Below are 10,206 nucleotides of genomic sequence, written 5' to 3'. Positions count from 1 at the left end.
TACATGAGAGGGTGCCCAATATACACTGAAAATCCCCGCGAAAAATATACATTGAAAACACTGCATCACTCCCGTGGAATCCATGGACGTGGAGGTTAGCCCAACAATTGTGCCTTGTATGCCGAAGACGTCAACTACTCCCCATTGGTAGTGGATTTCCAAGTATGTTGTCCTGAATTCCTTGGGTGAGATTAATATGAGTAAGCTTTTCCCGGGCGGTGACAAACTCCTGGATGTGATCCATTGACAAGCCACGATGAATATTGATCTGGTGAAGGATATCAATTATGGCATGTGGAAAAGTAAACTTATAACAGATGTTCATTGCTTCCAAAAGAGACGTGTAAAAATCATATGAGGACCAAAACCACCTCACAATCGATTTGTGTATATAAGCATTAAAAGAGACATGTTTTTGGCTACACTCAAGTAAACCTATACAAAAGCGAAATCCAGAAAGGCTCTGATGAGCATGGGAGCTTGCTTGATTTTGAATATCTGAATTCCTGGGAACTGAGTTCCACAAAAGCAGATCTGCTAGTCCGCGGAAGAATTAGACCTTCCCTAGATGCCCAAGGGACACCTCCTGATCAAACCCAAGGTAGCAGTCTGACACAACAATCAGCTTTGCCTCCTGAAAAGAGCATCCTCTCGTCAAAACATTTAAAAATGCAAAAAAAAAAAAGGACTGTGTAATTATCCAAGCACAGCGCCAGCACATGGAAATCATACGAGTCTTCATTGGAAACAAAAAAATATGTCCTGCATTTGCTCAGATCCCAAGTTTATACAGCAATCTGACAGAATCCACCAAGAAATATGGATGGACATATTAGGTCTGCATATTGTTCAGATTCAATGTTTATACAACAAACTGAAAACACTGAATAACAACAGATGCATAGCGAATGGCCAAACATGGCAAGGGTAAAAGGGTACTACCTCCCTCCGGAAATACTTGTCATGGGAATGGATGTATCTAGATATATTTTAGTTCTAGATACATTCACTTTTATCCATTTTTACGACAAGTAATCCCGGACAGAGGGAGTATATGCAGAGCTAATATATTGCCAATTTGGTGTCGGCTCTAGCATAGTAAGGCTCATCATTTAGATTGCTGCTCAATTATTATTGTTCATTAAGTAAAAATTTAGACGATTATTGGGCACAAACGTCAAGTCACTCAAGCAGAACAATATATTCGCACTGAGCTTTGCTTAGCCTGGCAATTCACATGTGGAGGAATTATTACCTGGATATTTAACATCGGTGGCAATTCCATGCGAGTATTAAGCACACGATCTGCAAAACTAATTCTTTTCAGACCATATAGCTCCGAGCTTGTAGTATTCCCCAGGACCAGCCACCAGGCTTCTTGTTTCGCCTACAGAAAACAGCATGGCAAGTTAAATGCAAAGGCATTTATTGAACTTCAGGAACGAACATCAATAAGAAGTCCAAAAGGCAATAATACTGAAGCTAAAGAAGATTTACGAGTAACACATTGGAGCTAATATAGTAACAGTCAGTTACAAGTATAACATGCATTAGCACAAGATATCAGGAGTATACAAACAGTTTCTTAGACCACCGGAAAGCTCTGTAAAAATGTCAAACTCGCAAACTACCGAAATAGTAGTTTTTTGCTATTTGCTTTGGCGAATCTATGCATCTGCTTTTTCATTGCACAGGGTAATAATTCTAGGGAGGCTTCATGATTATCAACACATGGCAAGTTTGATAATGCCAGTAGCAAATCAGAGTTGTGAGCTAATCTATGGTTATTTGCCCCCTAGCACATTGATTTCTGCCTGAGAAAAGGGGTTTTGCCTGAGATAGCTTAAGTTACTTGTTGGTACACTGAAACTTTCAACAAAACTATCAATTTTTTGTATACTATTTCAAATGTTTAAAATTATCGAAAAAGTTGCATGCGGATTTGTTTATCCAATCTTTTAAATCAAACACCAACTTGGAAGGCTATTTATCATGTTAGATTACTCAGTACAAGTATAATACCGCTGAAGCATACATTACAGTTCTCAAAAGTACCACTATCATGTCAAAGGGTTTTGTAAAGTTACTCTATCCACCTGCAAGTATATGTCCCTATGGGATCCATGCAGTAAAATATTTTCGATTATATGTACTCCCTCTGTCCCATAAAATAAGATGGTTTTTGACACTGTAGATAATACCATAGATATGACTTGCAGGTCGTGAAACTTTCGCTAGTATATCATTAAAAAGCACTATAACAGAATCTTGCATTTGAGGTCATAAATGGTCAATGTTTAACTTATGTAACAGCAGTCTAATCCAATCATACAATGCCGTATGTTTGACAATAAGATGCAAGCAGTACTTATAAATCATAGCAATTTTACATAGTCACTAACCTTAGGGAATTTAGAGGAAAATGCTCTTGGCGAACGACGTGTATTTTTAATTTGCATTCTAATGTTCAGCATTTGAGGTTTTGACTGCTCCTTGTGTTCATTCTGCAGCTTAACTTTAACATCAAGGCAAGGGAAATGTTGCAGATCCTGCATAATACAAACATAATATTCACAAATATGATTTTCATTTCCATCTGGCAGTACGAGGAATTGAGGATATTACCAAATGACCTTTATTGCATGGATGACATAAATTATCCAGTTATACAAGTTGTAAAGGTACCTCCCAAAAAAAACAAGCCGTAAAAGACAACTGGACAAAAGGAAAGCGTGGCCTTGCACCACACTACATGAAAACTCAAGGTTTCAAAAACATTTTTGTTCCAAACAGAGTATGCCTATCGTTAATATGAGGCTAGAGACTCTTGGGCACTACACAAAAGCAGAAGTGGCTGAGTCTAGCACAAATAATATTTCTCAGTAATATTTCAATAGCAGATTTGAAAGCACTTCTGTACCATGCTAAAGGTAGAAATACAGATATGTAACTGCCAATCATACATTTCAGCGGATATCTAAGATTGCGAGGGAAACAGATGTTCTTTTATACGAGTGTTCATCCAAAGGCAGTACAATGGAAGTCCAAAGTAGTACCTGATACAACTCTGCAGCAGAAAATGGTTGAAGCAACTTGTGTAATTCTTCACGAGAACGATCTAGCAAGCTCAGAACTGTTGAAACTCCTCTGCCTTTAAGATGATCTAGAAGGTTATCATTCATGGATGGTAACATCCAGAGTGATGAATCTCTCTCAAACCAGAGACCCTGATAAAACAAAATTGAAGTTCAGTTGATGAAGAAAACCCCTATTTGGAATTCTGACACTGGTACAATGTTATCCTTCCATCCAGAACCTAACTACCACAGATCATTTAAATGAAAGAAAATCTTAATCAACAAAATTCACCTGTATGATCATTTGTAAGAGATGCATACATGTCAATGCACTTGAAAGCCATCCACTGTTGGCACATACATCAATCATAGCCTGTATAATACGTATGCTCTGATCAAGAATTGACTTCAAGTCAGTGATATAGTCGCTAATTGGTAATTCTGCTCTGGAGAAGTGTGCCTGCAAAGCAAACATGGAAAGAAGAAGGTATTTAGCACCTCACTGTACATTGTAAAGTACGTATTAGCCTTAACATCAGTTGAACTCCCCTTACCTGGAAGAGTAAATTAGCCTTAACATGTGGGTCATCAAGGTGGTGCTGGTCAACTGAATACGGGACCTTTTCGCAGAGTGTTCGATTCAAGGTATCCTGAAAAGGAGAAAAACATTAGTGCAATCAAAGAGATAACATTGTGACAAAATCAAGTTCAGGGTATTATACTAAGATCATAATGTTTTGATGGACTGGATGTATGGTATTTTCCACCTCCAAACAAATACTCCCTCCGTCCCAAAATAAGTGACTCAAAAGTGACGCAACTTTGTACTAAAGTTAGTGCAAAGTTGAGTCATTTTTGAGTCACTTATTTTGAGACGGAGGGTGTAGATAATTGCCTTGAGTAAAAAGGAAAACCAGTTTGCTCTATTCTTCTAATGTGGCGAAATTGGATACAAGACATTTCAGATTCGCCGTTGCTCACTCTGAATTTGTGGCCTTCCTGAAATGCATTTGCCAGAACACGCTGCACAAATTACTATGATATTGTTCGTCTTGGGAGGGATCACGTGAAAGTTCTGTTTTTCCATTGTGCATGCGTACTTGTGAACCTATACCTATGGACTGACCGACTGATGCATGCTGCAGTACACGGTTGTGCTTTTTATGCCTCATCTGTTCTACAAAAAGATCTGCTGTGAATTGCTAACACTTTTGATATATATAGTGCTATGATGCGCGAAAATGTCTTTTCGAGCTCGGGCTCCATGGAGGCCTGTTTTTGAAAAACCCAAAATTCATTAAAATTCATATTTTTCAATTTTAAAAAATCTGTAAAAAAATACAGATATACATGGAGGCATAACACGCATGTGTGTGAATTTTTAGGACGAAATACGTTGAAATGAGGGTTGTGAAAAAAAAATCTGAGGCTTTTGACACACGATACTATTCATCCTTTTTTTTTGAGAAAACGCAACAAAGCCTATGCGTTTCATTGCATTGAAGAGAGGGGGGGGGGGGTTACATCCTCCTAAGAGGCTAGTACATCAGCGTTACAAGGTGATCAGTGGACGTCCCAGGATGAAGGCAGGGTTATCCTGAGCCCTTTAGCCCCGGCTTTTGCCCAGCATCGGGATTCATCCTTGATCTTGTCAACGAGCTCATCGAGCAACGGGATTACATGGTCAAAAACACACGCATTTCTATACTTCCATGTCATCCAAGGCACCAAGAGTGCAACCGAGATCAGCGCTTTGCGAAGCGGGTGTGGCGTGGCGTCCCTCGCCCGAAGCCACCAGTCCTGGAACGTGGCGTCCTGATCTGGCGCCGGAGCCGGCAGGCGCAGCCATGAGAGGATCTCATGCCAGGTCTGCCTCGCGAATGGGCATGTGAGCAACAAGTGCCGGATCGTTTCCGGCTCTTGGTCACATAGGAGGCACCGAGGATGATGAGGAAGGCCATGGCGGGCGAGCCGCTCTGCGGTCCAGCAGCGGTCCTGGTTGGCGAGCCAATGGAAGAACTTCACTTTCGGCAGCGGCCAGCCCTTCCATATCAGCTTCCACGAGCGACAGGTTATAGATCCGTGGAAGGTGGCCCGGTACCATGACCGCGCCGTGTAGATGCCATTGGCCGTCCAGTTCCAGACAAGCTTGTCCGGCTCGGTGGACAGAGTGGTGTGCGACACAAGCAGCCATAGCCTAAGGTATTGCCCAATCTCTTGCAGGCCAAGGTTTTCGTGGATATCCCGCGCCCAGGCGTTACCGCCGATGCCCTCAGCCACCGTCCGTGATTTCCTTTGGTTTTTGGGGATGCACAGGTACAACAAGGGTGCGTGCTCGCGGATGGACTAACCGTGGAGCCAGCGGTCCTCCCAAAAAAGGGATGTCGCTCCGTCCCCGATCAGCATGGTAGTGGAGGCGTGGAAGAGGCCGCTCTCCTCAGGGGTGAACTGCAAGTCCAGGCCTTGCCAAGCCCGGTCAGTGTCCGTCCTCGAGAGCCATAGCCATCTGAGCCTGAGGGCGAGCCCAGTGCGCTCAAGGTCGCGGACACCCAGTCCGCCATATTCGATCGGCCGACAGACCCGGCGCCAATTCATGTGACAGTGCCCTCCTTGGGCGGCCTCGCGGCCAGCCCAAAGGAAACCTCGCTGGATCTTCTCAAGCTGCTTCAGGGTTTTCTTCGGAGGCGCAAGGGCGAGAAGCTGGTGAATGGGGATTGCACTGAGCACCGACTTGACAAGCGCCAGCCGCCCGGCCTTGTTCATAAGCCAAGCCTTCCACGACGGGAGGCGTCCAGCCACCGTTTCAACAAGCGGCTGCATCTGGGCCGCGGAAGGGCGGCGGGTGGTGAGCGGAATGCCAAGGTATGTGATAGGCAGGTCCGCCGCCAAGCATCCGAGAATCTCCAGCAAGTCAGCACTCGACTCGTCACCATGCAGCGCCGTTGCGGAGCTCTTGCCGTAGTTCATGTGAAGTCCGAAGGCCGCACCAAAGACGCCCAAAATGCTCTTCACGGCGAGGACTTCATCGGTCGTGGCGTGGCAGAACAGCATCACGTCGTCGGCGTAAATTGATATAGCCGGAATATCGCGGCGCGGGTGAAGGCGCCGAAGGATGCCGGTCTGGAGGGCCCGCTGCATGAGGCGGCCGAGCGTGTCGACAGCCAGGACAAAGAGCTACGGGGATGTCGAGTCACCTTGGCGCAGCCTGCGGCGGTGCCATATCGGGGGGGCGGGCACACCATTGAGCATGACGCGGGTGCTGGCCGACGATAGGAGGATGGCCAGCCACTCCCGGAATCTCTCTCCGAACCCATATTGGCGCAGGACCTCGAAGAGGAAGGGCCAGGATATGAGGTCGAGCTTGAGCATAATTCTCGGCGCGCCCAGGTGGTGAAGCAGCTTGAGGGATTGTCGGATGAGGATGAAGTTGTCGTGGAGCGTGCGTCCGGCAATGAAGGCGTTCTGGTAGCGGCTCACCAGGCTGTCTAACTTCGGGGCTATGCGCAATGACAGTACCTTCGCAAAGAGCTTAGCCACAATATGGATCAGGCAAATCGGCCGGTAGTCGCCAAGCCTGTGGGCGTCGGCGCGCTTCGGCAGGAGGGTTAGCAGCGCTTGGTTGAGCTTGCTGAAACCGCGCCGGCGCAGCGCGTAGAGCAGCTCGAAGACATCGAGGATGTCCTGCCTGATGATGTTCCAGCAAGCGCGCAGGAACTCCGCGGTGAAGCCGTCCGGCCCTGGCGCCTTATGCGCGGGCATGCGCCTGACCGCCTCCCAGATCTCCTCTGGGCTGAATGGCGTCTCCAGGCTCGCCAGGTCGACAGGCGTGATGAGCTGCTCGAGGTCCAGCGTGTGGGCCGGGTCGGGGGCTGTGCCCAGCAGCCCGTCAAAGTGCACGAATGCCGCCTGGGCCATCTCCTCATGCTCGCAGAGCACCTGCCCATCCACGAGCAGGTTGTGCATTCCGTTCTTCCGCCGGCGATACGTGCATTGCCTGTGAAAGAAGCTCGTGTTCGCATCTCCGTCCAAGAGAATGGATATGCGAGCGCGCTACCGAGCAATCGTGCGCTCGAGCGAGGCCAAGCCGAGATAGGCCATCTTGAGCTGTTTGCGCAGCCAGTCTTCCGGGGGGAGAGCGTGCGGACCTCCATCCCCTGGTCGAAGCACGAAATCAGCTCGCGGGAGATAGCGAGTTTGTCCATGATGTTGCCCGTAGACTTGGCGCTCCAGCTCTTGAGGGCACGACCTGTGGCTTGCAGACGCCTAACCAGCCGACGAAAGGGATCGGGGTCGGTCACCGATCCCCAAGCCGTGGCCACCGTATCGTGAAAGCCGTCGAGGCGCAGCCAATACTCCTCAAAATGGAAGCGCTTGTGAGCCGAGGGCATAGGGGAGCAGTGCAGCAGCAATGGGCAATGGTCGGACATGACGGATGCCAGGCAGCGGAGGTGACACTCGCCATGGCTGTCCTCCCAATCCGCGGTACAGAGGACCTGGTCGAGGTGCACAAGCGTGGGAGGCGATTGCTCATTTGACCATGTGAAGCGACACCCATTGAGATAGACCTCCTTCAGGGCGAGGTCGTTGATGGTGCGACGGAACCTACCCATCATGCGATGGTTCAGGCTACCCGAGCTTTTGTCCGAGGCTCGATAGATGAGGTTGAAATCCCCGCACAGCATCCACGGGCCTGGGCTGGCGGCGCGAATGTCGTGCAGCTCCTGCAGGAACAGCAGCTTGTCCTGGTCGCTTTAGGGGCCATAGACCGTGGTAAGCCACCAAGGGTTGCCACTGGGCGCGCACACCTTCGTTGTCACAGCGTACTGCGTGAACAGGAGGTCGGAGACCGTGACAGCTCGGGTTTTCCAGGCGAGAAGGATGCCTCCACGCGTGCCATCGGCCGGGAGGTAAGTGGAACCATCGAATTCAGACCCAAGGGTGTCCAGCACAATAGACGACGAGATCAAAGCCATCTTAGTTTCCTGGAGGCACACAATGGACGCGCGAGTGGTACAGAGAAGCGAACGAATGGCGCAACGCCTAGCGCGCGAGTTAAGACCCTAACGTTCCACAGAGCAACTTGCAAACCATGATCCATGTGCAGGAGGTCGACTGTTGGCGTTCCGGCGGCACTAGCTCGCGCAGGCCACGGCATCATGGGTTGCTGGCGCCAGGCATGCAGGGATCTCCCTGTCGACCAGAGCAGCGATGGCCTGCAAGACCGGCATCTGAATCGGGGTGGCAAACATGTCGTCGTAGGCTTTCATCTCGGCGGGAGAAATCGTCTGGTTGATGCCCACTATACCGAGGGTGCGCAGAATCTGCACTTGGGCTCTCCTCTCCGCCCTGGGCGGTGCAGCAGCGGGCGTCGCGGCGGCAGAACGTCCTCGCCTGGGACTGAAGTTGAGAGGTCGTGGTCGTTTCCCAGGAGACGGCAGGGTCGCGTTGATGTGCTCCGTAGCCGCTGCCAGGAACTCGCCCAACGTCCAGGATTGGCTCGCGGGCGGCCGCTGCGCGGTCTCCGCATGGTGATCGGGGGCGAGGCGAATCGCCCTGGGATGGACACGCGAGAGGCGGCAGTGGGGGCGCCACGATCATCGCGGCGCTCAGGCCGCTGCAAGATGGTGAGGGCGAGCGGGCTGGTGCGAGCGAGAGGCACAGCAACCTCGGCTGGTGCGGGTGGGGCAGGTCCATTAGGAAGCGGCCCAGGCGTGACGGGCCCAGCCACGTGCAGGGGAGTGGGCGAAGGCCCAGCAACCGTGGCAGGTGCAGCGGCAAAGGCAGCCCCGCTTCCCGCCCGTTCCTCGACGTCGCGTGCGTGGGGCCGCGGTGATCGGTCTAGGCCGCATGGCAGATCACGCGCGACAGGGGTGAGCGAGGCGCCGCTTTGCCCCGACCGAGCGGCAGGCATGGCTGGCGAGGCGGGGGCCACAGGCTGCGAGTCGGGGACCTGGCTGAGGAAGTGGAGATCCCGACAAGACGATGGGTCAGCCGTCGCAGGTGCGATCCCGATCGCATCCACCTCGAGCGCGAGGAAAGCGCACGGATTTGAATCGCCAGAGGTTCGTGGCCACCGTCAGCCAACCGCAGTCCGCCAGCTGTCCCCGAGCCAGCAACCGCCCTGTCGCCGTCCGTGGAATGGGCAGGCTGGTGCGTTGGGGCCACCGTCAAAGCCACCTTTGGCAGGTCTTTGCCGCGCCCCTTCTTTCCTTTCCTGACGCGCTAACGAAGGCCTGCGGTGCCCGGCTGACCTGGCCAGGTCAGCATGCTCAGCCTTGCGGGACGCACAGCCTTCGGCGGCGCCGTCGGGCATGGCCAGAATGCCGCCGTGGCGGCGATCTGCGTGCCAGGCCGGCGCGTCAATGGCCATGTCGTCAGCCCAGCCAGGCAGAGCCTCCTCAGTACGCCGACGCTTGCGGCCGCAGCGGCGCGCGCGCCCCGGAGCGGGACCCAGGCCATGGCCCTGGCCATTCCTCCCGCCCGTGCTAGCATCGTCTCCATCGAGGCCTCCGGTGGCCTGAGGGCCGGCCGGAGCAACCCTGATCAACTCTGCCTTGGTGAGCGCGATGGAGATGGGGAATGACAGGGTCCTGATGGTGGGCGCCTCCGTGGGCAAGCGGGAGGGCAGCTGCTCGACGATTTCCAGGATCGCGGCGCGCCTGATCTCGACGGGGTCATGCGCACGGCCGGAGAGGCGGAAGACGGCCAGGTCGGCGCGGGAGCGCGTGCGGGGGTGCAGCCTTTCGATCCAGCAGCTCTCGCCCAGCACATGCTCGGCTGTAGAGAGGTGCCATGCGTGGGCTGGGATGCCCCGGAGCTCCAACTCCACGCGGTACCTGAGCTCGTCGGCGCCGGCGTGAGCCAGCTTGCACCAGGGCCGCAGCGAGAGCGCAGAGCGAGACGAGCTGATGAAGTGCTCGCCGTTGAGCCGACGTATGGTTGCCAGGGAGAAGATGGTGAGGAAGTCTTCGGGGTGGTGCGCATGCACGGCGAGGTCGCCCTCGGCGAGCTCCAGCGAGCTGAGAAGCAGCCCGGCCACCTCGTCCGTGGAAACCCGCGGCCAGTTGCCCGTGATGGAGGCCACCATCGCTCGGGCGAGGATCAGCTCGGCCTCGTCCATCTCCACCGT

The 10,206-nt window shown here is 52.0% G+C and overlaps 1 protein-coding gene across 1 annotated transcript in view; it reads right to left on the bottom strand.

Moving 5' to 3' along the window:
* Positions 1 to 303: 303 nt before the first annotated feature.
* LOC123449327 (DExH-box ATP-dependent RNA helicase DExH14) overlaps positions 304 to 10,206 on the bottom strand; it is a 34,081-nt gene continuing 24,178 nt past the window's right edge. Inside the window, exons 44-49 of the mRNA XM_045126515.1 lie at positions 3,632 to 3,727; positions 3,370 to 3,537; positions 3,057 to 3,227; positions 2,403 to 2,549; positions 1,256 to 1,387; positions 304 to 634 (exon numbers count right to left, since the gene is read on the bottom strand). Of these exons, the coding sequence (XP_044982450.1) occupies positions 554 to 634; positions 1,256 to 1,387; positions 2,403 to 2,549; positions 3,057 to 3,227; positions 3,370 to 3,537; positions 3,632 to 3,727 (795 nt within the window). The 3' untranslated portion in view covers positions 304 to 553. The remainder of the gene's footprint in view (positions 635 to 1,255; positions 1,388 to 2,402; positions 2,550 to 3,056; positions 3,228 to 3,369; positions 3,538 to 3,631; positions 3,728 to 10,206) is intronic.

The sequence above is a fragment of the Hordeum vulgare genome, chromosome 4H (genome assembly GCF_904849725.1).
Source record: "Hordeum vulgare subsp. vulgare chromosome 4H, MorexV3_pseudomolecules_assembly, whole genome shotgun sequence".
In the NCBI taxonomy this organism is placed as follows: Eukaryota; Viridiplantae; Streptophyta; class Magnoliopsida; order Poales; family Poaceae; genus Hordeum; species Hordeum vulgare.
Note: the sequence above shows the minus strand (reverse complement) of the source record. Positions and strands in the feature narration are given on the sequence as shown.